General features: G+C 29.7%; 3 protein-coding genes across 6 annotated transcripts; 2 read left to right on the plus strand and 1 right to left on the minus strand.

Annotated features, from left to right (window-relative positions):
* On the plus strand, window positions 1-4314 carry LOC139430009 (uncharacterized). The gene is made up of 3 exons (XM_071196578.1): window positions 1-307; window positions 374-514; window positions 4021-4314. The coding sequence occupies exons 1-3, from the start codon at window positions 83-85 to the stop codon at window positions 4201-4203; spliced, it is 549 nt and encodes a 182-aa protein (XP_071052679.1). The 5' UTR covers window positions 1-82; the 3' UTR covers window positions 4204-4314.
* On the minus strand, window positions 4311-26998 carry LOC111415028 (PR domain zinc finger protein 1). Of its 4 annotated transcripts, none has more exons than XM_071196575.1 (8): window positions 26689-26998; window positions 23548-23603; window positions 14237-14428; window positions 11369-11488; window positions 11189-11233; window positions 10652-10904; window positions 8978-10600; window positions 4311-6274 (listed from the first exon to the last, which is right to left on the minus strand). In XM_071196575.1, exons 2-8 carry the CDS (start codon window positions 23554-23556, stop codon window positions 6039-6041), a joined length of 2478 nt encoding a protein of 825 aa, XP_071052676.1. In that variant the 5' UTR covers window positions 23557-23603; window positions 26689-26998; the 3' UTR covers window positions 4311-6038. The 4 variants fall into 4 exon arrangements, with proteins under 4 accessions (XP_071052676.1, XP_071052675.1, XP_071052677.1 ...); XM_071196574.1 differs by lacking the exon at window positions 26689-26998 and adding an exon at window positions 24854-25998; XM_071196576.1 differs by lacking the exon at window positions 26689-26998 and adding an exon at window positions 24299-24847.
* LOC139430273 (uncharacterized) lies at window positions 20114-20755 on the plus strand. The gene is made up of 3 exons (XM_071197006.1): window positions 20114-20247; window positions 20301-20493; window positions 20548-20755. Exons 1-3 carry the CDS (start codon window positions 20119-20121, stop codon window positions 20727-20729), a joined length of 504 nt encoding a protein of 167 aa, XP_071053107.1. The 5' UTR covers window positions 20114-20118; the 3' UTR covers window positions 20730-20755.
* Window positions 26999-27207: the final 209 nt, after the last annotated feature.

Below are 27207 nucleotides of genomic sequence, written 5' to 3' on the forward strand. Positions count from 1 at the left end.
TTTGTAGTCATTCGTAAGGTGTACTTAACATAACACTCAACTGCTAACAATACAATCAAAGTAAAAAGAAAATAGTGGAATAATGATTTCGCAATTCTCTTTTTTACTGTTTACTCTTGCAATAAGTTTTGCTCAAATCGTCGATGAAGATTCTGCTTTCGATTGGTTACAATTTTCGAAAGGTACCGAAAACGATTACGTTGACGATTTGGAATCGCTAGAAGATTTTAACCAGCAACAAGCGGGAGATATTTTAGATGTTCAAGATAGAAGTCTTGGGGATTATGATTTAAGAGAAACTTTACCAGTACGTTGTTTCCTTTTTTTATTCAGATTTAGGGCTAATTTATTTTTATTTCCTTTTTCTTTGTAGTACAATATAACGTGTGAGCTTCAATATGACAAAGTGAACTGGAGGCCTAAACATGTTCCTTCTCCGAAATATAACATAACCTGCACTGTGGCCAATGTAAATCCTTTGACTCAATCGAGATTTTCTGGAAGAAAAAGTAAGGTAAGTATATATTATAATAATTTAACTCCGGTTTATTTCTTAAATTAAAGACACGATTTATATGTCAAATTGAAGCTTAAAGTTTCTTCTTTAAAACGATGTATGATAAGATTTATGTTTGATAAGAAATATATTGAGAAAAAGAAGCATGATAAGTTGTTAAATAAGGTTAAGTTTTATTTGACATTTGCGATGAAAGTTAATCTTTAAAAAATCACTTCCGGGGTATTTATGGGATTTAAGAAACGATTTATGTCTCAAATTGAAGCTTAAAGCATCATCTTTAAGATAATGTAGTGTAATATATATGTTAATATTCAAATTTTTGAGATAACTTTGTTTGAAGAATGAATTGTAAAAAATGATCAAATCAAACTCAAAAAATCACTTCCGGTTTATATCTTAATTTAAAGACACGGTTTATATGTCAAATTAAAGCTTAAAGTTTCCTCTTTAAAACGATGTATGATAAGATTTATGTTTGATAAGAAATATATTGAGAAAAAGAAGCGTGATAAGTTGTTAAATAAGGTTAAGTTTGATTTGACATTTGCGATGAATGTTAATCTTTAAAAAATCACTTCCGGAGTATTTATGGGATTTAAGAAACGATTTTTGTCTCAAATTGAAGCTTAAAATGTCATCTTTAAGATAATGTAGTGTAATATATATGTTAATATTCAAATTTTTGAGATAAATTTATTTAAAGACAGAATTGTAAAAAATGATCAAATCTAACTTAAAAAATCACTTCTGGTTTATTTGTTAACTTAAAAACATGGTTTATATGTCAAATTAAAGCTTAAAATTTCCTCTTTAAAATGATGTATGATAAGGTTCATGTTTAATAAGAAAAATTTTGAGAAAAAAATTCATAAAATATTGTTAAATAAGGTTAGGTTTGATTTGACATTTGCAATGAAAGTCAATCTTTAAAAAATCACTTCTGGAGTATTTGTGGGATTTAAGAAACGATTTATATCTTAAATTAAAGCTTAAAACGTCTTCTTTCAGGTAATGTAGTGTAACATATATGTTAATAATCAAATTTTGGAGATAAATTTGTTTGAAGAAAGAATTGTAAAAAATGATCAAATCAAACTTAAAAAATCACTTCCGGTTTATTTGTTAACTTAAAAACACGGTTTATGTATCAAATTAAAGCTTAAAATTTCCTTATTAAACTGATGTATGGTAAGGTTCATGTTTGATAAGAAAAATATTGAGAAAAAAATTCATAAAATGTTGTTAAATAAGGTTAGGTTTGATTTGACATTCCGATGAAAGTTAATCTTTAAAAAATCACTTCCGGAGTATTTATGGGATTTAAGAAACGATTTTTGTCTCAAATTGAAGCTTAAAACGTCATCTTTAAGATAATGTAGTGTAATATATATGTTAATATTCAAATTTTGGAGATAAATTTGTTTGAAGAATGAATAGTAAAAAATGATCAAATCAAACTTAAAAATCACTTCCGGTTTATTTTTTAACTCATAAACATGGTTTGTATGTCAAATTAAAGCTTAAAATTTCCTGTTTAAAATGATGTATGATAAGGTTCATGTATAATAAGAAAAATGTTGAGAAAGAAAAGCATGAAAAGTTGTTAAATAAGGTTAAGTTTGATTTGATATTTGTGATGAAAGTTAATCTTTAAAAAATCACTTCCGGAGTATTTATGGGAGTTAAGAAACGATTTATGTCTCAAATTGAAGTTTAAAGCGTCATCTTTAAGATAATGTAGTGTAACAAATATGTTAATGATCAAATTTTGGAGATAAATTTGTTTGAAGAAAGAATTATAAAATATGATCAAATCAAACTTAAAAAATCACTTCTGGTTTATTTGTTAACTTAAAAACATGGTTTATATGTCAAATTAAAGCTTAAAATTTCCTCTTTAAAATGATGTATGATAAGGTTCATGTATAATAAGAAAAATGTTGAGAAAGAAAAGCATGAAAAGTTGTTAAATAAGGTTAAGTTTGATTTGATATTTGTGATGAAAGTTAATCTTTAAAAAATCACTTCCGGGGTATTTATGGGAGTTAAGAAACGATTTATGTCTCAAATTGAAGCTTAAAGCGTCATCTTTAAGATAATGTAGTGTAACATATATGTTAATGATCAAATTTTTGAGATAAATTTGTTTGAAAAATGAATTGTAAAAAATGATCAAATTAAACTAAAAAAATCATTTCCGCTTTATTTCTGAATTTAAAAACATGACTTATATGTCAAATTAAAGCTTAAAATTTTCTCTTTAAAATGATGTATGATAAGGTTTACGTTTAGTAAAAAAAATATCGAGAAAAAAAACATAAAATGTTGTTAAATAATGTTGGGTTGATTTGACATTTGCGATGAAAGTCAATTTTTAAAAAAATCACTTCCGGTGTATTTATGGGATTTAAGAAACGATTTATGTCTCAAATTGAAGCTTAAAGCATCATCTTTAAGATAATGTAGTGTAATATATATGTTAATATTCAAATTTTTGAGATAACTTTGTTTGAAGAATGAATTGTAAAAAATGATCAAATCAAACTCAAAAAATCACTTCCGGGTTATATCTTAATTTAAAGACACGGTTTATATGTCAAATTAAAGCTTAAAGTTTCCTCTTTAAAACGATGTATGATAAGATTTATGTTTGATAAGAAATATATTGAGAAAAAGAAGCGTGATAAGTTGTTAAATAAGGTTAAGTTTGATTTGACATTTGCGATGAATGTTAATCTTTAAAAAATCACTTCCGGAGTATTTGTGGGAGTTAAGAAACGATTTATGTATCAAATTGAAGCTTAAAGCGTCATCTTTAAGATAATGTAGTGTAACATATATGTTAATGATCAAATTTTTGAGATAAATTTGTTTGAAGAATGAATTGTAAAAAATGATCAAATTAAACTAAAAAAATCATTTCCGCTTTATTTCTTAATTTAAAAACACGACTTATATGTCAAATTAAAGCTTAAAATTTTCTCTTTAAAATGATGTATGATAAGGTTTACGTTTAATAAAAAAAATATCGAGAAAAAAAACATAAAATGTTGTTAAATAATGTTGGGTTGATTTGACATTTGCGATGAAAGTCAATTTTTAAAAAAATCACTTCCGGTGTATTTATGGGAATTGAGAAACGATTTATGCCTCAAATTGAAGTTTAAAGCGTCATCTTTAAGATAATGTAGTGTAACAAATATGTTAATGATCAAATTTTTGAGATAAATTTGTTTGAGGAATGAATTGTAAAAAATGATCAAATCAAACTTAAGAAATCACTTCCGGTTTATTTTTTAACTCATAAACATGGTTTGTATGTCAAATTAAAGCTTAAAATTTCCTTATTAAAGTGATGTATGGTAAGGTTCATGTTTGATATGAAAAGTTTTGAGAAAAAAATTAATAAATGTTGTTACATAAGATGTTTGAGATTTATATCTCAAATTAAAGCTTAAAACGTCCATCTTTTAAATATATATTACTTTTTTTATTTCTAGTTTTGTATTATTAAACATCAAACTCCATCCAAGAAGCATAATTTATGCAACACTCGTTATATTGAGATCAGAGAATCGAAGAATTCGCCACGGATGGCACGCTTTGGAGTTGGTTGCGCATGTCACCAATTTATTCAGTGGGAAGTCCCTGAAGTTTTACGAAATCCAAATCATGGTTATTAAAAATTTTGCTTAAATAAAATTTGTTTGATGACTCTTCAAGAATAAATCGGGCAAGATGATTTACATATATGTGTGTTATGTTTAAAATGGGAAATAAAAAGCTGAAATATTTTTCACATTTTTTAATAGTAATATGAACAATTTTACATGCACATTTATTCAAAAATAAATGAAAATTAAAAAAAATCAAGGAAAAAAATTCGAATTTTCACGGACACATTCATACGTATAAAGAAACGATTCACAGTCAAAAATAAACGTCCTCTTTTTTTGTACTTGTCCGCACATATTTCGGTACCTACCAATGTTTGTTTCTCTTTTTTTGTATGTTTTTCGCGTGATTTACTATTGATAAGAATTTGACGTGTGTGATAAATTACAGAAAAAAAAATAAAAACTAATCAACAACGGGGCAAGGATTTTTTAACAAAACAAAATTAATATTACAAAAAAAATCGTTAATAATAATACAAAAAAAAACTTAAATTGTACATTGTACATACTAAAAAAATGATAATAATTATTATACTCTCTCTATTGCTTTGTGTACAATTTGACAAAAAAAATTAAATTAATAGAAAAGAGAAATTGGCGAAAAAATACAATCTTTACAAAATATAGTCATAGTCTTTTTTCAACACTATTGTTTGCGATTGTTTTTTTAAAAAATATATTATGCATATTATGTATACGTTTCGTATAAATATAATCTTTTTTTTTGTACCCATTGTTTTGGGGCTCTTAGGTTTACTGTTTTGTAAATTTAAAATACGTTTACGGTTTAAAAGCTAGGAAAAACCTTATTATTATTTACAAGTGAACTCTCATGAAATTAAAACAAAAAAAAACACAGAATGTTGTAGTAGTAGGTACCTATACATTTAAACGTTAAAAAAAAATAAAATAACAATAAAGAAAGGACTTATGATTCGAAGAAATAATAATACTGGTAGTTTAAGTTTAAGTTGAGAAAAAGTGTTTGAAACGAAAAATAAATTCATAAAAAAAATACTTTACAAAGAAAAGCTTCGAACGTCTTTAAAAGCACCACGAAAAATAGATTTTTTATCCTTATTTTTTACAAAGACATTGGAGATTTTTACATTTACATATACATAAATACGAGATTATTAGGACATTAAGGTAGTTTTATCTCGAAAATTGTATTGGTTTTTTTTTAAATCTTATGGAACAATTACAGTGTTTAATTTGCACTTGAAACAGCGTACATCTCTCTTAAGTTTTTACATTTAAAAAGAGTTCAATATCCAAAAAATCTCTGCATACTGATTTATAGATTTACTTTTTACATCCCCTTAATTTTCTTACTCCTTTTTTTTCATCCTAAATATTGCTTTTTAATTTTCAGTCTAAAACCATAAAATCGTTTTAATACATCCTAACACTCGCTTATCATCTCGTCATTCTCGCTTTATTCACTCTTACTTATTCCACTTGTCGACTACAAATCAGTTTTTTTTTTAAACAATGCCATACAATCGTGATAATATATTAATTAATATTACTATAGTACATGAGCGAGGGGGGGTGGGGAACAAATACACTATTCATCTACCTAAACGCTAATAAAATAAATAACATAATAAATCAAATCAAAAATATCCAAAAACGCTCAAAAAAAAACTTAACAAATATACAAACTTACAGATTACAACCGATTCATTTAATAATAATTAATCTCGAGTCACTAGGTGAGCAGCGGACTTTTCATTTTTGGGGGGGCGACGACGGCGGCGGCGTATTTTGGGGGGAGGAGAATCACTTGGAGAATTTTATTTTTCTTTTTGGAAATTAAAACGGAAAGGAAAGGGCGTCTACGTGCACTCTATTATGTGCGGTTGCGACGACTCTATCACTGTCGGCCTCGTTTCTTTACCGGGATGATGTGGGGTTTGCGGAGGTGGTCTTTGTAAACTTTGGGGGATTGTTGATGGTGGCCTCGAGAGCCCAGGGTGAAGTACTTGGCCGATGGGGTGTTGCTGTTGGTGAACCTCGAAGGGTTCCCTTGAATCATCGTGATGTAGTTCTTTTCCATTTATATCTAAAGAGGCTGCAAGAAATAGTAAACATTTAAAAAATCACTTCCGGTTTATTTTTTGATGTAGAGACATGATTTATATCGAAAATTAAAGCTTAAAGCGTCATCTTTAAGGTAATGTAATATAATTTATATGTTAATATTCGAATTTACGAGATAAATTTGTTTGAAGAATGAATTGTAAAAAATTATCAAATTAAACTTAAAAAATCACTTCCGGTTTATTTTTTAATTTAAAGACACGGCTTATATGTCAAATTAAAGCTTAATATTTCCTCTTTAAAATGATGTATGATAAGGTTTATGTTTAATAAGAAAAATATCGAGAAAAAAATTCATAAAATGTTGTTAAATAATGTTGGGTTGATTTGATATTTGCGATGAAAGTCAATTTAAAAAAAAATCACTTCCGGTGTATTTATGGGAATTGAGAAACGATTTATGTCTCAAATTAAAGCTTAAATTGTCATATTTAAGATGACGTAGTGTAATAGATATGTTAATGTTCAAATTTATGAGATAAACTTGTTTGAAGAATGAATTGTAAAAAATGATTAAATTAAACTTAAAAATCACTTCCGGTTTATTTTTTAATTTAAAGACACGACTTATATGTCAAATTAAAGCTTAATATTTCCTCTTTAAAATGATGTATGATAAGGTTTATGTTTAATAAGAAAAATATCGAGAAAAAAATTCATAAAATGTTGTTAAATAATGTTGGGTTGATTTGACATTTGCGATGAAAGTCAATTTTTAAAAAAATCGCTTCCGGTGTATTTATGGGAATTGAGACATGATTTATATCGAAAATTAAAGCTTAAAGCGTCATCTTTAAGGTAATGTAATATAATTTATATGTCAATATTCAAATTTACGAGATAAATTTGGTTGAAGAATGAATTGTAAAAAATGATCAAATTAAACTTAAAAAATCACTTCCGGTTTATTTCTTAATTTAAAGACACGGCTTATATGTCAAATTAAAGCTTAATATTTCCTCTTTAAAATGATGTATGATAAGGTTTATGTTTAATAAGAAAAATATCAAGAAAAAAATTCATAAAATGTTGTTAAATAATGTTGGGTTGATTTGATATTTGCGATGAAAGTCAATTTAAAAAAAAATCACTTCCGGTGTATTTATGGGAATTAAGAAACGATTTATGTCTCAAATTAAAGCTTAAAGCGTCATCTTTAAGATGACGTAGTGTAATAGATATGTTAATATTCAAATTTATGAGATAAACTTGTTTGAAGAATAAATTGTAAAAAATTATCAAATTAAACTTAAAAAATCACTTCCGGTTTATTTTTTAATTTAAAGACACGGCTTATATGTCAAATTAAAGCTTAATATTTCCTCTTTAAAATGATGTATGATAAGGTTTATGTTTAATAAGAAAAATATCAAGAAAAAAATTCATAAAATGTTGTTAAATAATGTTGGGTTGATTTGATATTTGCGATGAAAGTCAATTTAAAAAAAAATCACTTCCGGTGTATTTATGGGAATTAAGAAACGATTTATGTCTCAAATTAAAGCTTAAAGCGTCATCTTTAAGATGACGTAGTGTAATAGATATGTTAATGTTGAAATTTATGAGATAAACTTGTTTGAAGAATGAATTGTAAAAAATGATCAAATTAAACTTAAAAAATCACTTCCGGTTTATTTTTTAATTTAAAGACACGGCTTATATGTCAAATTAAAGCTTAATATTTCCTCTTTAAAATGATGTATGATAAGGTTTATGTTTAATAAGAAAAATATAGAGAAAAAAATTCATAAAATGTTGTTAAATAATGTTGGGTTGATTTGACATTTGCGATAAAAGTCAATTTTTAAAAAATCACTTACGGAGTATTTATAGGAATTGAGAAACGATTTATGTCTCAAATTAAAGCTTAAAACGTCATCTTTATGATGACGTAGTGTAATAGATATGTTAATAATCAAATTTTGGAGATAAATTTGTTTGAAGAATGAATTGTAAAAAATGATCAAATTAAACTAAAAAAATCATTTCCGGTTTATTTTTTAATTTAAAAACACGGTTTATATGTCAAATTAAAGCTTAAAATTTCCTCTTTAAAACGATGTATGATAAGATTTATGTTTGATAAGAAAAATTTTGAGAAAAAAATTCGTGAAATGTTGTTAAATAAGGTTAGGTTTGATTTGACATTTACGATAAAAGTCAATCTTTAAGAAATCACTTCCGGTGTATTTATGGGAATTGAGAAACGATTTATGTCTCAAATTAAAGCTTAAAACGTCATCTTTATGATGACGTAGTGTAATAGATATATTAATAATCAAATTTTGGAGATAAATTTGTTTGAAGAATGAATTGTAAAAAATGATCAAATCAAACTTAAAAATCACCTCCGGTTTATTTTTTAACTCAAAAACACGGTTTATATGTCAAATTAAAGCTCAAAATTTCCTCTTTAAAATGGTGTATGATAAGGTTTATGTTTGATAAGAAAAGTTTTGAGAAAAAATGTCATAAAAAGTAGTTAAGGTTGACTCCTCGTTTGCGATGAAAGTCAATTAAAAAAAAAATCATTTCCGGAGTATTTATGGTGTTTAAGAAACAATTTATGTCTTAAATGAAAGCTTAAAACGTCGCCTTTAAACTAATATAACATATCTTATATGTTAAGAATAAAATTTTTAAAATAACTATATATTTCTACTAAATATCTTACCAACTGGTCCATCACTAACAGCATACTCATAGTAACCATTAGGTGAAGATTCATTAAGTTCATCCTCGATACTATTTGGTCGACAACTCGTCGTTTTCCAATGCGTTCTTAAACCGGAAGCGCTGATATAATTCTTCCCACACTCCTGACAAATATACGGCCTTTCGTTCGTATGCAGCCTTTTATGCAATTTTAGATGCACAAATTGCGTGAATTTCGCCGGACAAAAATCGCACGCGTACGGTTTTTGTCCGCTATGCAATCGAAGATGCGTCTTCAAGTTGGACGTCGACGAGAACCTCTTCTTGCAAATGGTACATTCGTGCGGTCGCTCGCCCGTATGCACCAAATGGTGTTTTTGGAGATGCGCCAATTGGGTAAACGATTTCGTACAAACGTTACATTTAAATGGTCTCTCGCCGCTATGCGTTCTTAAATGTACTTTTAAGTTGGAAAGTTGACCGAAAGTTTTACAACAAACGTTACACTCGTAATGCATTTTACCGTCTTTTTTCTTTAACGGATATGGAAGGCTTCGATAACCTCTCGAACCATTACTAGAATTCGGACTCGTTGGACTTAACGTACAATTATTATCGGGACTTTTGCAACCATTCGAAGGTTGTCTGACGTGTTGTAAAGGTGTTAAGGGCGTTAATAAGTGATTTCCGCCGATGTGAGATGTGTTGATCATCAGATTTGTTTGATGGTTGTAATTGGAGGTGATCGGTGGTGAATAGGTGGTTGTTGGGGCTGAGGTTATCGTGCTATGTACGATTCCGGTTGGTGAGGGAAATAAGTTGTAATAACCTGTTGGTTGGATGTGACCGTAATTTTCTATGTACCTCGGAATTGGACTTAAAGGCTTCATTGGATTTGGCGAAAAACTATTTTGAATGGGAAGATTCGAACTGGAATCAGGACTACATGGAACCGCACCATATCGATGACTTTTCTTGTAAGAATAAGCCATTTCCGTCGGGGAACTTGGAGGTGGTGTCGCGTTCGGTTGTCTTTGACTATTATCGTTATTGTTTGAGTCGTTTCTATTCCTTAATAAAATGTTTTCCAAAATGCTCGAGGAAGGAGGTGTGTACCTTGAAATCATTTGATTTTTCACCTCACTTTCGTAATAAGGTTTATTACCATTAGGAACTTCAAGAGGTGGAGAATCGCTTACGATTACAGTCGTCGCATTGGGATTTTGCACAACCACGTTTCCCAATTCGGGTAATACCACTTCCGGTTGTTGGATGACGGTGTCTTTTTCTAACTCATGATCGCTTTCAGAATTCTTGGACGTGTATAAATACGCTTTTGATATTTTGATTTTTACTTTACGGTATTCGTTCTTTTGGACTTCCGGTGATTGCGGGGATTGTTTGATTACCGCGGTTTCTTTCGGTTTTTGACTAAAATCCAAGACGTAGTTATTTTCGCTATCCGAATCGCTCGAGTCTTCCGGTGGGGTAAAAGCGTCGTCATGATAACCGTTACTGTGATAACCTTCGTCGGAACGAACACTTCCGTCCGTTGGTGTTAATTGATGTTCGTAGGGTTCTTTTCCTGAATCGGTGGTGCTAACGGTGATGGCTTCGGTGTTGGATTGTTGTACTTGTTGGCCTAAAAATAAACGATTGATTTCGAGAAAGAGAACTTTTTGTAATTCCTTACGTATTCTTTGAAGCATTTGTTCTCCTGTTAATGGGTAATTAAGTCTCTCTGCGAACTCCCTACAATACCAAACTAAAAGTTCTTGGTTTGGAAGGATCGGTTTGATGGTGTAGAAATAAATATTCATTTTGTATTGACATGCTATGAGATTTTGAGCTTCGCTTGAATATGCGGGGTTGACGAATCGCATCCAATTGGCTTTAGTGGTGTCGTAACCATCTATGTAGTAGTAGAGCTCGTTATCTTTGTAAATCTGAAAATGTTATTTTGATTAAAAAAAATTCTTTGATTGATTACATCATCATGAAGATTCTTTGAAGTACGGTTAAGGTAACGTCAGATTTGTCCGAAATGTATAAAGAATAAACGTCGAATGTATAAATAGAAATCAGAAAATAACAGAAAGGTTTATTTATATTAAAAGGAAAACATCTTGTTATTCGACGGAACGTTTTCGGAAAATGTCTGACCGGTTTAACGTTTTATTGGGAAGGGGAAGTTTTTGTACAAGGTTAGAAAAATAATTTACAAAAGTACCTTATCGCCAGAAGCATTTCTAACTAATCCGTCCCTTAGCTGTACCTGGATGTAAGAAAATAACCAAAAAATAGAAAAAAACAAGAACCCAAAATAACAATTTTACAATATAATTTAATTTTTGAAACGTTTATTTTGAAACTGAACAAGGAATAAGATCGAAAGTTAATCTATACTTACCCTCCAAAAATATTTTCTATTAGCCGTTGCTGGCACAGAATCTTTGGCATAGATTTCACCGACCAATGGGCCAAATCTTGTGCCCATTGGTATGAAGCTTGTACTCCATACTCCTTGAGCCTAAAAATATCCAAAAAAAGAAAGGCTTTAATGCTATCATTAAATTACAATTTCAATTAATATCATTTAAAAAATCATAACATCAATTTCGAATCTGTTACAATCAAATATTTAGAGTTGGATTCAAAAAATCGTAACAACGAAGTTTATGGAAAATAAGAAATTATTTATGGTACACTTAATCTAGATTAAATTTGCATTAAAATGCTTTACATTTCATTTCTATATCTCAATTCGTTCTTGAGATACGAGTCTTTAAACTACTATTTTTAAATTTTGTAATTGTCAAATATGATGAGTTGGGGTTCAAAAAATCATAACAACGAAGTTTATGGAAAATAAGAAATTACTTATAGCACACTTAACCTAGATTAAATTTGCTATAAAATGTATTTTATTTCATCGTTATATCTCAATTTGTTTTTGAGATACTATTCTTTAAACTTCTGTTTTTAAAATTTATAACTGTAAAATATCATGAGTTGAGGTTAAAAAATCATAAAAGCGATGTTTATGAAAACCAAGAAACAATTTTTGGTACACTTAATCTACATTAAATTTGCTTTAAAATGATTTTTATTTCATCGTTATATCTCAATTCGTTCTTGAGATACGATTTTTTTAATTATACTCTTTGAATCTATTACAATCAAATATGGGGAGTTGAGTTTAAAAAATCATAACAATGATATTTATGGAAAATAAGAAATAATTTTTGGCATACTTAATCTACATTAAATTTTCTTTAAAGTGCTTCTTATTTCATTGTTATATCTCAATTCGTTCTGGAGATATTTCACTCTTCGTATCTATTATAATAAATCTGAAGAGTTGGGTTCAAAAAATCACAATAACGAAGTTTATGGAAAATAAGAAATTATTTATGGCACACTTAATCTAGATTAAATTTGCTTTAAAATGAATCATATTTCATCTCTATATCTTAATTCGTTCTTGAGATACGATTTTTTTAAGTTTTGCCCTTCGAATTTATAACTGTTAAATATGATGGGGGTTAAAAATCATAATATCGATGTTTATGGACAACAACAAATAATTTATGGCATATTTAATCTACATTAAATTTACTTTAAAATGAGTCATATTTCATGGTTATATCTCAATTCGTTCTTGAGATACGATTTTTTTAATTTTTCCCTTCGAATCTATTACAAATAAATGGGTTGTTGGGTTCAAAAAATCATAACAACGAAGTTTATGGAAAATAAGAAATTATTTATGGCACATTTAATCTACATTAAATTTACTATAAAATGAGTCATATTTCATCGTTATATCTCAATTCGTTCTTGAGATACGATTTTTTTTAAATTTTGTCCTTCCAATTTATAACAGTTAAATATGATGGGGGTTAAAAAATCATAATATCGATGTTTATGGACAACAACAAATAATTTATGGCACATTTAATCTACATTAAATTTACTTTAAAATGAGTCATATTTCATCGTTATATCTCAATGCGTTCTTGAGATACGATTTTTTTAATTTTCCCCTTCGAATCTATTACAAGTATGAAGAGTTGGGTTCAAAAAATCATAACAACGAAGTTTATGGAAAATAAGAAATTATTTATGGCACACTTAATCTAGATTAAATTTGCTTTAAAATGATTTATATTTTATCTCTATATCTCAATTCGTTCTTGAGATACGATTTTTTTAAATTTTGCCCTTCGAATTTATAACTGTTAAATATGATGGGGGTTAAAAAATCATAATATCGATGTTTATGGACAACAACAAATAGTTTATGGCACACTTAATCTACATTAAATTTACTATAAAATGAGTCATATTTCATCGTTATATCTCAATGCGTTCTTGAGATACGATTTTTTTAATTTTCCCCTTCGAATCTATTACAAATATGAAGAGTTGGGTTCAAAAAATCATAACAACAAAGTTTATGAAAAACAAATTTGTTTGTAATTCATCAGTGTTTAATTGTTATTAAGCCATTAGAACATTAGGTCTCGTTAGAGGGATAGTTGTGTTTGACCAGGCATTCAAAATCAATAAACTCATTGTTGTCTATGTATTAGATCACTCCGGTACCGATGTAATTAACACTATTATTAAACTGAATGTCCGAGATCTATATTGCAGCAAATCCAAATTATTTAACCAGTTTCCTCATTCAGTCTTATTTAGCTTATTGATGAAGTAAAAAAAATCTCTGTTATTGTAATAATAAGTTCTAGATTTCGCAAACTTAATAATCAGAAGTTGTATGTATCAAAAAAGCATATAACGATTATGCATCTCTCTGGACAAACATTCAGGAACATCTCAACTCGTTGATATCGAGAATTGGAAGACAAAATGCCAAAAAATTGGACAACTTGGCATCTATCATTGGAAAAGAAGTCAGTGTGTCCATATGTCAAAGGGTTAAGATAAAAATTAAGATACTCAACAACTTGCTTTGACAACTGATGTCGATTATATTCTTGAAGTTTGTTAGTTTGGGCACAATGATGTTATATTTTCTTACAACTTCAAGTATCTTTGTAGTAATCTTTGTAGTGTCAATATAATGAATGAAGCTTTTTTGCTTTATATTCGAGCTATGCTGGATTAAAAAATTTTGATACAAAAATGACTGTTGATTAGACTCAACATCTAAAACTGATTGCAAAAAGCTGATTATGTTCAGCTAAACTCTTATATTGATAACTTTGAATACATAAAATTTCTTTTTTAGATTTAATCTCAACCAACTTACATCCGATAGTGCCTGAGACGGTTTTAGCACCAGGTTCCGTGGTAAAGTCGCCTCGGCCCTATTCGGGGTACCGGGCTCCACGGGCAGGTCAGGAACTATGTATGTGGTGTGGAGCTCGAACTCCTCCTCCCTGATGCTGGCCAGGTCGATGTCACTGGCCGAGGTGACGACGGAGGCCTCCTCAATGGCTTCCTGAAACGGAACAACATTTTTCAGAAAATCTCCTCAACGATAACGGCGACGAGCTTATTTCCCCCTCTCCCCTCTAACTCTCCATCTACAGCTCGTTCCCCATTTTTCCCCCACCCATCCGTCGCCGCCCGCGATATGTGGGTCACTGTGTACAACGCGCTATCGACCGACGGCTCGTGACGTCACCGACGGTATGCTTACGTCACTAGTACGTCATTGATGCGCTTTTTGAACCGATTATAAAGGGGGAAGGATTATTGTTTGAAGGGATTTAGAATTGTATTTCTTTTTAAACTTGAAAATAAATAAATAAATAACTAAAGTGTGATTTTCTCTTTTTCGCGTTGTCCAATCATTCTTTTTTTACAGTTTTAATTTTTAGGTCAAATAAATCAATAATCCAGTAAACACATCATCGTCATAACAAGGGGCGAAAAAATCCACCCCCATACATTATTACAAAAGGTATGATGTTCGTGTTGCAAGGTCGTCTGTTGAAAGGAACAGTGAATGCACCACCAGAGCTTTACACAACGACGACGTCTAGCAACTCGCCGTCGCTGGGGTTGTTGTTGGAAAATCGATGGTTGATGATGAGAAAAGGGGAAAAGGAAGGATTTGTTTTATGCAGGGGGAAATCGGAATAACAACAATCGCAAAAAGAGGAGTTCTAAATCGAAACGCCCCCGTATGCAGGTTTCGCGACCTATGACATTAACCGAGGTCGTCGGGGGTTGCATTTCCCGGGGTTCGCAGGTGTTCGTTCGTTGTGCAGCGACCACCACCAACCAGTTTGAAATGTCAACGGTTCACGCGGCTACGACGACCTTTAACGTTGAACCCGGTAACCCGTTAACATATCGACCTTCAACCCTCCTTCAAAAACCCTCTAGGATGACCCATGACTTTTTTGCATTTCCTCTTAAAAACTTGCAACAATAAAGAAAAATTTAAAATACTTAAAGAAAAGCTAACGTTGAACATGTTTATTGCTATATGTTATCCTTGATACATTTTTCGGATCTTTACACAAACTGACCTTAGCCAAGGTTGGTGTTTTGATCCAACATGTTTATAATTCTAAGAAAACTATTAACTTTCCAAAAAAATAAATGTTATATTTTACTGAAATACTTTCGAAGAAATCAAAGTGTATTTTGATAAGAACTTATTTTTCGTATCTTAAAATAACACCATTTATTTAACCAAAAACAGGATTCTTTGCATTTTTTTTTTAATTAGTAGAATAGAAGATAAAGTTAATAAATAGTTTGATTAAGAATACGGATGCTCGAAATACACGGGAAAAGTTACGTAAAGGTTAAAATTGAATTTGACCCTCAACAAGAAGCCAGTTGAGAAGATGGGTATTTATAGATCCTTTTAACGCAACAACTATCTGCAATAGTTTAAAAGCTTATTTAAAAATTAATTAGTTAACGAAAATTATTGAGAAATTGCAATTAAATGAAGAAGAAATTGTAAAAATTTGTTGTTGGATTATTTTTAAGACTTGAGATCATTCTAGTCAGTTTTAATTTTTTTAAATTAATACCCAAAAGTATTATCTGAAAAATAGATGTAAAAATTTCAAACAATCGTATTAACTTTATTTTTAGGAGTTGAGATAACATGAAGTGAGAAATGAAAAATTGAAATTTTGACATTTTCAACAATTTTCTTCTATAACTCAATAATTATAACCGATGAAAAAAAACATTTCATACAAAAAAGGTTTCGAATGAACCCATAAAACACATCCAATAAGTTATTTTAATCCACCAATCAGCAGTACCAACCTAACTCAAGAAAAATTAAAATTTTGACGATTTCAACAATTTTCTTCTATAACTCAATAATTATAACCGATGGAAAAAAACATTTCATACAAAAAAGGTTTAGAATTAACCCATAAAACATATCCAATAAGTTATTTTAATCCACTAATCAGCAGTACCAACCTAACTCAAGAAAAATGGAAATTTTGACGTTTTCAACAATTTTCTTCTATAACTCAATAATTATAACCGATGGAAAAAAACATTTCATACAAAAAAGGTTTAGAATTAACCCATAAAACATATCCAATAAGTTATTTTAATCCACCAATCAGCAGTACCAACCTAACTCAAGAAAAATGGAAATTTTGACGTTTTCAACAATTTTCTTCTATAACTCAATAATTATAACCGATGGAAAAAAACATTTAATACAAAAAAGGTTTAGAATGAACCCATAAAACATATCCAATAAGTTATTTTAATCCACCAATCAGCAGTACCAACCTAACTCAAGAAAAATGAAAATTTTGACGTTTTCAACAATTTTCTTTTATAACTTAATAATTATAACCGATGGAAAAAAACATTTCATACAAAAAAGGTTTAGAATTAATCCATAAAACATATCCAATAAGTTATTTTAATCCACCAATCAGCAGTACCAACCTAACTCAAGAAAAATGGAAATTTTGACGTTTTCAACAATTTTCTTCTATAACTCAATAATTATAACCGATGGAAAAAAACATTTCATACAAAAAAGGTTTGGAATGAACCCATAAAACATATCCAATAAGTTATTTTAATCCACCAATCAGCAGTACCAACCTAACTCAAGAAAAATAGAAATTTTGACGTTCTCAACAATTTTCTTCTATAACTCAATAATTATAACCGATGGAAAAAAACATTTCATACAAAAAAGGTTTAGAATTAACCCATAAAACACATCCAATAAGTTACTTTAATCCACCGATCAGTAGTACCAACCTAACTCAAGAAAAATAGAAATTTTTACGTTTTCAACAATTTTCTTCTATAACTCAATAATTATAACCGATGGAAAAAAACATTTCATACAAAAAAGGTTTAGAATTAACCCATAAAACATATCCAATAAGTTATTTTAATCCACCAAGCAGCAGTACCAACCCAACTCAAGAAAAATAGAAATTTTGACGTTTTCAACAATTTTCTTCTATAACTCAATAATTATAACCGATGGAAAAAAGCATTTCATACAAAAAAGGTTTGGAATGAACCCATAAAACATATCCAATAAGTTATTTGAATCCACCAATCGACAGTACCAACCTAACTTAAAAAAAATGGAAATTTTGACGTTTTCAACAATTTTCTTCTATAACTCAATAATTATAACTGATGGAAAAAAATATTTCATACAAAAAAGGTTTAGAATGAACCCATAAAACATATCCAATAAGTTATTTTAATCCCCCAATCAGCAGTACCAACCTAACTCAAGAAAAATGGAAATTTTGACGTTTTCAACAATTTTCTTCTACAACTCAATAATTATAACCGATGGAAAAAAATATTTCATACAAAAAAGGTTTAGAATTAACCCATAAAACATATCCAATAAGTTATTTTAATCCACCAATCAGCAGTACCAACCTAACTCAAGAAAAATGGAAATTTTGACGTTTTCAACAATTTTCTTCTATAACTCAATAATTATAACCGATGGAAAAAAGCATTTCATACAAAAAAGGTTTGGAATGAACCCATAAAACATATCCAATAAGTTATTTGAATCCACCAATCGACAGTACCAACCTAACTTAAAAAAAATGGAAATTTTGACGTTTTCAACAATTTTCTTCTATAACTCAATAATTATAACTGATGGAAAAAAATATTTCATACAAAAAAGGTTTAGAATTAACCCATAAAACATATCCAATAAGTTATTTTAATCCACCGATCAGTAGTACCAACCCAACTCAAGAAAAATAGAAATTTTGACGTTTTCAACAATTTTCTTCTATAACTCAATAATTATAACCGATGGAAAAAAACATTTCATACAAAAAAGGTTTAGAATGAACCCATAAAACATATCCAATAAGTTATTTTAATCCACCAATCGACAGTACCAACCTAACTCAAGAAAAATGGAAATTTTGACGTTTTCAACAATTTTCTTCTATAACTCAATAATTATAACCGATGGAAAAAAACATTTCATACAAAAAAGGTTTAGAATGAACCCATAAAACATATCCAATAAGTTATTTTAATCCACCAATCAGTAGTGCCAACCCAAGTCAAGAAAAATGGAAATTTTGACGTTCTCAACAATTTTTTCTATAACTCAATAATTATAAACGATGGAAAAAAAAATTTTATACAAAAAAGGTTTGGAATTAACCCATAAAACACATCCAATAAGTTATTTTAATCCACCAATCAGCAGTACCAACCTAACTCAAGAAAAATGGAAATTTTGACGTTTTCAAAAATTTTCTTCTATAACTCAATAATTATAACCGATGGAAAAAAACATTCATGAAGACCTAGTGACGGTAGTAGGTAGCGCTAGTTAGAGTAGTTAGCATAAGATATCACCATGTTGCATATTTTTATTGCACTAAAACTAGAACTAACACTAGACCTAGAAGTAGAAAGTTTCGGGTTTAACCGTCTTGAAAGACTTGTGGCTAAATCCAAATGTTTGTAGTTCTCGGTCTAGTGTTAGTTTTAGTTTTGCACTAGAACTAACACAAGACTTAGAACTAGAATCATTCGGGTTTAGCCGTCTTGAGAGACGTGCGGCTAAACCCGAATATTTCTAGTTCTAGGTCTAGTGTTGGCCGAATGTTTCTAGTTCTACAAAACTAAAAAGCAGTCCTGTTAGATTCTACTATCCTTGCATTCATATATTGCGAGTTATATGAAATTCCCTGTATATTTAATTAAAGTTAAAATATTATATTTGAATATGAGAAAAGGAAATAATAAATAAACGAAACAATGTAGAGAATTATTCTAGATGTATTTTTAGAAGTTGAGATATGACTCATACATTAAATTGTAGCCAAAAGATCATATTTTAAAACGAAAGATAAGCTCCCAAGATACAAAGATGATTTACAACAAGATGTTACATTCTAGATTGTAATTTAATATGGTTCCGATGAAACTATGCAAACAAGAGCAATTGGTGTGATCATTAATGGCTCTACAAATACTGTTCTGACCCGTAAGATGATGAGTTACAAATTTCTGATGGCGGTGTCTTTTCAATCACTCGTCAATTAGAAATTGGATCACCCGTCAACCTTTCTGGACAAGAACATGTTGGAATATGATTAATTACATCGTATCTAGCGTTTCAGCAACAAGTTTCAAGATAGGAATCAATACACTTATTTCTGGAGCATTAATATGATTCAACGAAAAATTTCAAATCAATACAATTTAAAAAACATAAAGAAAAAGTCACAACAATCAACTCAACAAGAGATATTAGCTAAGCTGCTGCAATATATAGCGTTAAATAGGTTGTGGCCGAGGTCCTGAAATCTACTTCATTAACAAGATATTAACCGAGACGCTATAATTTACAATGTTAAAGAGACATTAGACATAACAAATATCTACAAAGCTACTTATTGTTGCATCTTAGCAAACATCTCTTCAATGTTGGTTAAAGTTTAATACCTTTGAGTTAATAAGCTTGTTTACGATATACTATATTTTTTATTAAGATTAAAATAGCAATTATTTCAAAAATTCCTTTTTTTTAGTAAAAAATAACTTAAAAAATAGAAAAATAAATCATTTGTAACAATTAGCTTTTTACTTTCAACAAAATCACAATTTTTTGTTAACAACAACGGAATATAATGATTCGAAATGAAACATTTTCTTTATTCAAATAAAATGTTGAAGAAAATAGGGTTCTTTTTGATCTTATTAAAAATTTTATTTCTTATTAACGTCGTTAAATGTGGTTTTCCTGATGATTGCACCACAGCTTTACCAGCTTTAGATAAATACACTAACACCAAGGTATGTCAAAAAAATATTTTTAGCAATTTATTCTAATTTAATCCTGACTTAAGTGTTTGAACATTTGGTATCTATATGCATCAACTTCTAAATGCGACAATTGTTGCATGATCAGAAAAATATATGATAACGGACCAGCTAAAATTATTGTAATCGATTTGATTAAGAAACCATTTGGAAAAAAAGTTAACATACCAATACCCTGGGTTAGAGATCCAAACAAGCTTCAATACACGCATATTAAAGGTAATTTACTTTAACTAATAAGAAGGAGTTATAATAATATGCTAAATCTTTTAGGTAATAGCACAGTTGTTGGTTTAGATTGCGATTCTTACGCAGTGATTCGCGCGAAAAGTGAATTACAACTTTGGGTTAGAAATCCAAATACAACGGTTGGATGTATTCTTGAAATGAAACTTTGTAATGAGAAGCTTTTTAATTATAATCCGGGTAAGTCTTGTGATGGGGTTAAAATTTAAAAAAATTAAAATTGTTTTATAATAAATTTGTTGTCTAAGTTCTTTTATAAAACAGCGGTTCATCCTAGAAATTTAAAAATTGGTATAACTAAACCTCAAACATTCGTCTATCACCTCAAAAAATGTCATTTCTTAATTACAAGCCAATTTGGAGAAAAAAATTTTTTTTGTTTAACATAATTTTCAAAACGTCAAATTGAAATTGGTTCTGAAAAATGAAGTTCTAAAGAAAAGTATTTATTCTGGAAAGTTAATATTTGGTATAAACTAACTTCAAATATTCTTCTATAACCACAAAAAGTTCCATTTTTGAATTTGAAACTGTTTCAGAGAAAAACGATTTTTTCTTAAATTCATTTTCAAGAAACGTTAAATTAAATGGACGATTGATAAAAATTGTTATAAAAAGAACCGTTCAACCTAGAAATGTAAAATTTATTAACTTCAAACATTTATTTATCACCTCAAAAAATTTCGTTTCTCAATTAGAAGCCAATTTGGAGAAAAAAAGATTATTCTTTAACATAATTTTCAAAACGTCAAATTGAAATGCTATCTTATAAAGAAGTTCTAAAGAAAAATATTTACTCTGGAAGCTTAATATTTGGTATCACCTAACCTCAAATAATCTTCTATAACCTCAAAAAGTTTCATTACTGTATTTCAAACTATTTCAGAGGAAAATGATTTTTTCTTAACCTCATTTTCAAAAAACGTCAAATATAAATTGATGTTTTATAAAAATTTTTATAAAAAGAACCGTTCAATCTAGAAATGTAAAATTTGGTATAACCTAACCTCAAACATTTATTTACTACCTCATAAAATTTAATTTCTCAATTACAGGTCAATTTGGAGAAAAAACAATTTTTTTATCATAATTTTCAAAACGTTAAATTGAAATTGGTATCTTATAATGAAGTTCTAAAGAAAAGTATTTACTCTGGAAGGTTAATATTTGGTATAACCTAACCTCAAATATTCTTCTATAACCTCAAAAAGTTTCATTACTGTATTTCAAACTATTTCAGAGAAAAACGATTTTTCCTTAAATTCATTTTCAAGAAACGTTAAATTAAATGGATGATTGATAAAATTTTTTATAAAAAAACCGTTCAACCTAGAAATGTAAAATTTGGTATAACCTAACCTCAAATATTTACTTACTACCTCAAAAAATTTCATTTCTTAATTACAAGCCAATTTGGAGAAAAAAAGATTTTTCTTTAACATAATTTTCAAAACGTCAAATTGAAACTGGTATTTTATAATGAAGTTCTAAAGAAAATTATTTACTCTGGAAGGTTAATATTTGGTATAACCTAACCTCAAATATTCTTCTATAACCTCATAAAGTTTCATTACTTTCTTTCAAACTATTTCAGAGAAAAACGATTTTTCCTTAACCTCATTCTCAAAAAACATCAAATATAAAGTGATGATTAATAAAAATTTTTATAAAAAGAACCGTTGAACCTAGAAATATAAAATTTGGTATAATCTAACCTCAAACATTCGTTTACCACCTCAAAAAGTTTCATTACAGTATTTCAAACTATTTCAGAAAAAAACGATATTTCCTTAACTACATTTTCAAAAAACGTCAAATATGATTTATAAAAATTTTTATAAAAAGAACCGTTCAACCTAGAAATATAAAATTTGGTATAACCTAACCTCAAACATTCGTTTACCACCTCAAAAAGTTTCATTACAGTATTTCAAACTATTTCAGAAAAAAACGATATTTCCTTAACTACATTTTCAAAAAACGTCAAATATGATTTATAAAAATTTTTATAAAAAGAACCGTTCAACCTAGAAATATAAAATTTGGTATAACCTAACCTCAAACATTCGTTTATCACCTCAAAAAGTTTCATTACTGTATTTCAAACTATTTCAGAGAAAAACGATTTTTCCTTAACCTCACTTTCAAAAAACGTCAAATATAAATTGATGATTTATAAAAATTTTTATAAAAAGAACCGTTCAACCTAGAAATATAAAATTTGGTATAACCTAACCTCAAACATTCGTTTACCACCTCAAAAAGTTTCATTACAGTATTTCAAACTATTTCAGAAAAAAACGATATTTCCTTAACTACATTTTCAAAAAACGTCAAATATGATTTATAAAAATTTTTATAAAAAGAACCGTTCAACCTAGAAATATAAAATTTGGTATAACCTAACCTCAAACATTCGTTTATCACCTCAAAAAGTTTCATTACAGTATTTCAAACTATTTCAGAGAAAAACGACTTTTCTCTAAACCTCATTTTCAAAAAACGTCAAATATAAATTGATGATTTATACAAATTTTTATAAAAAGAACCGTTCAACCTAGAAATATAAAATTTGGCATAATTGAACCTCAAACATTCGTTTACCACCTCAAAAAGTTTCATTATTGTATTTCAAACTATTTCAGAAAAAAACGATTTTTCATTAACACCATTTCCAAAAAATGTTAAATATAAATTGATGATTTATAAAAAAATATGTAAAAAAACCGTTCAATCTAAAAAAGTAAAATTTGCTATAATATGTTTGGTAATGAAGAGGTTTTATTTTACAATTTCAATCAATTTTGGAAAAAACGTTTCTTGTTGTTAAAACTTGTTTGAAAGCATTAAGAATCGTTTGAGGGCGTAGAAAATGATCTGAAGGTGTTGAGAATCGTTTGAAGTTGTTAAAAGTAGTGCAAACTTGTGTAGAATCATCCAAGATTGTTAAAAAATAATTAGATGGGTAAAATAAGAATATTTAAAGGGTCATTAATTTTGCAAAAAGGAATAAAGAAAAAAACTTACGTCTCTCATCTTGTCCTTGCTTTGTCCTCCCTTTTAATCCAAGATCATCCTACTATCTGCAACATAAACATAACAAAAAACATAAATCCCCATTACAGATTATTTTATAAACAATCAAACATGTTTTGATTAAACAATTTGCGTCATTGAAAATAGTTTCAATAAAGTATTAATTTTTAAAAATTTATTTCGATGATAGTTTTTATTTATGTCGGGTATAAAAGAAAAGGTTAAAAGTTTAAGAGAACATTTTGAGGACGCCAAAATATCTATCTTGACCTTGCGACCAGGCGCAGTTGCTGCGGATTTATTCCACGATTTTTATGCACTAATAATAGTGCAAGGTTACATTTGAAACTGACGTCAAGGCTCACACTCGTCGTAATCTCGTCGGTGTGTGTATATGAGTCGTTGTTGCATTTCCTATGCAGCGATGTTGACCCTGAATGAGTCTTCTTAAAAAACGATCTTAAAATAATTTGCTTTACGTAACTCAACGAATTGGTTTTTTAATTATTTCATTTTTTTGGCAAAAATTTTGCACTAAATCAATTCAAATACTTAATTGTTAAAATTAACTTATTTTGGTTCAAAGGAAATTGAAGATTTGTTTTTCATTAGATAAGTAGCGAAAAAAACCTCGTAGGTCATGTTCGGAATCTATTTTCGGTTTCCATTTTAAAGGTCAAAGGTCAGTAGTCTTCAAATGATAAAATTGGGGATTTTTTTGAAGATTTTGATTGCAACTCACCGTTTTTCCTGCTTAGAGGAGTGCGTTTTCTCGGTAATTTTTGCAACGAAAATTTTTTGGGTGTTGGAAATCTTTGCTAAAACGAAACGGTGTCCTTAGCGGGACGCCATGTTGGATTTTCACTTTTGAATGTATTGAGCGGTTCGTGTATTATCGCATCGTTGAACGGTGTTATTTCACATTTTTTCACGACTATTTTTGGATCATTTAAACCAACAACGTCACCGGCAAACAATGTTTTAATCCGGGAAACTTAACATAAACTTGTAGTAACCTCAAAGTTACGTAATTTTTGGGTTAATCTTTAACTTTTACCTTTCTCGTTTTTGTTTTGTTTTTATCCATTTCCTTTTTAATTCGATTTGTTTACTTACCCTTCGTGACGCGGTTACACAACGCAATTAGAAAACGTCCTTGACTTTAACATTGACACAAGATTGTTTACATGATCAAGTTATGTTGTTATTTTGAAAATTAATTTTTTTCTTTCGCATCTTTTTTGGTTTTTGCCGATTTTTTTGTGAATTTGATTGATGTTGAATATTTTTTAGTTACCGTTGAAGATGTTGCTGAGATGTTGGTTGATGTTGGCGGGATTTAAGTCTCTTTTGTTGATAAACTAAAACCGAGTTTAAGTTCTAAACGGGTGAAAATCCGTTTGTTTTTCCGGCGAAAATGCGCGGTGTGGAGCACTGGGTTTCCCGGACCTTTCCTAACAATCACTGGCGTGTGCCAGTGCAGCGCTGCACTACATTCTCATCGTCCTTTTCTAGTAGCTGCGCTGTATGCGCTCGTGATAACAACGCAGACGTGAACGTTTGGCCCTTATGCGTGCCACTGTCATTCATAAAAGTGCATTTACAATTATAAATCAAATTAAGATTTCTAAACAAATTACTTAACCCAAAAAAAATTAATCCATTTTTAGGGAATCAAAAAAAAATTTGGATTTTTAGATTAAGAACAAATTTTATCTCAATTTAGATGATTTCGTCGAAAATCTTTTGAGGTGACAACGTTGATAAGGTTATTTTTGAAAAATCGAATTCGATGATTGCGAGAACTTTGCACCTTGGTGCATAAGGGCGTCAAAACAAAATAAAAGTGAAATTATCTGCGATCGATGCGAGGTTGTTGAACCCTCCTCGTTGCTCCCGGAGTCCCGGACTACTCCCGGAAAAGCTAAAATAGGCAAAATTAAAAAAAATCCCAAATCATTTCTCAAAATGAATCCTCACAATTCCCAAAAAATTTAATGATCACGATTTGAATCGAAATAAGATTAATTCGGATGAATTCAACACAAAAAAAGCTTCTTTGTATGTACTTCATAATAGGGTTGATGAATCATTGACGTGTATTTTTAAGGGCATAGCCCTCGGGTTCAATCAAAACATTGAAACTCCAAGCCTCGGGACCAAGTCGTTCCAAATCGATCGAATCGGCGTGCAGTTGCGTGTCGGTTACCATGGAAAGTGTTGGCCCAGGTCATGCGAGGTCAAACCAGGACCTTCCGCAAGCGGAAACTACCCGAATCCCGGTTTCCGAAGCGATTTTCTTAAATCACCAAAAAAAATTTTTAATCTAAAATTAATAAGTTAAATTTTTTTGAGTCTTAGTGGAACAAGGGCAACTAACATAGAAGTGTTCTGTTAACATTCAGAGCAAGGGCCAACGACCGCCAGTGTGGGTCGAGGTTCCCCCCCACGATTTTCGCGATTTCCCCCCACTTAATCACCTGTCTGCACAACGAGGAAACTTTGGATTATCGGTACATTCAATAATGTTGATACGCAATTAAGAATCAAGTTCAAAGTCTTGATTCAAAAAAATCAATGCCAAAAAATTTAATTAACATAAATTTTTAACCCAAAATTAAGATGACCTAATTATTTTATTTATTATTTTATCATTTCAAAAACTCATTCGTTATCCCTCATCATCCGAAATCATTTATTTTAATCCAAATCAAACATCTAGAATGATTTGATCACCAAATCATCAAGCGGATATTCCTCGATCTTCTAGTTCGTTCTTCTTCAGCTTTTCTCTTCTTGGTGGCTTTAGTAGGATAGTGGGACAGGTCATTGACACTTCCATTACACATATACTTCTTGTTTGACAGAAACCATCAACAGGTACGCGAAGCTTCAAATACCTCATTAAATCAATTTATTTAATAAAAATTAAAATAACGGAGTTTATCAAAAAAAAAAATAACCCGTTTTTTTATCAAACATTTAACGGGTTCAAAATATGAGGGCACAAAGAATGTTTACGTTAGAAATTACAATCATTTAAGTGATTATAACGGTTATGACCACATTTTCTGATTTTGTGGTGTTACAAGGGTTTATGTCCGAATCGATCATCGCAGTCTTTAAACTCACCATAAACCCGCTGCGCCTCCCCCAAAAAAGAAATTCTTTTTCTCTTCCTAATTAATCCTCGCCAAGTAAAATATCCAAATCTAATCGCACAAAAATCACTTAATTGCAAAAATTCAAGCACAAATCACTCAAAAAAAAATTCTTCTTCTTAACCAAAATAAACCAGAAGATGTTATTAACTTTGCACGACACGAAAGACACTAAATACCGAGCTGTCAAAACATTGTCGTTGTATGTTGGAATTGTGCGCACCAACAGCCGTTCGTTCTGTTGCGGCGTCCGAAGAAGTAAGTAATACGTCTAAGTTGGACGGCGCGATAGGTGCGCACGACTGAAGCGCCACAGGTAGCCACCGGGACGAACTACGGCCTCATCGGCTAACGGGACCTCGCCGTGGCCTACGGGTCGTTCACCCTCAAAAACGAACTTGAGAGTCGCTCTGCTGGCCTCTCTCTACAAGACCGTTCGGTTTCAGGAAGTTGCCCGGCGAAGAGAACCAAGCAAACGACGAATCATCAT

Source organism: Onthophagus taurus, chromosome 6 (genome assembly GCF_036711975.1).
Source record: "Onthophagus taurus isolate NC chromosome 6, IU_Otau_3.0, whole genome shotgun sequence".
Classification (NCBI taxonomy): Eukaryota; Metazoa; Arthropoda; class Insecta; order Coleoptera; family Scarabaeidae; genus Onthophagus; species Onthophagus taurus.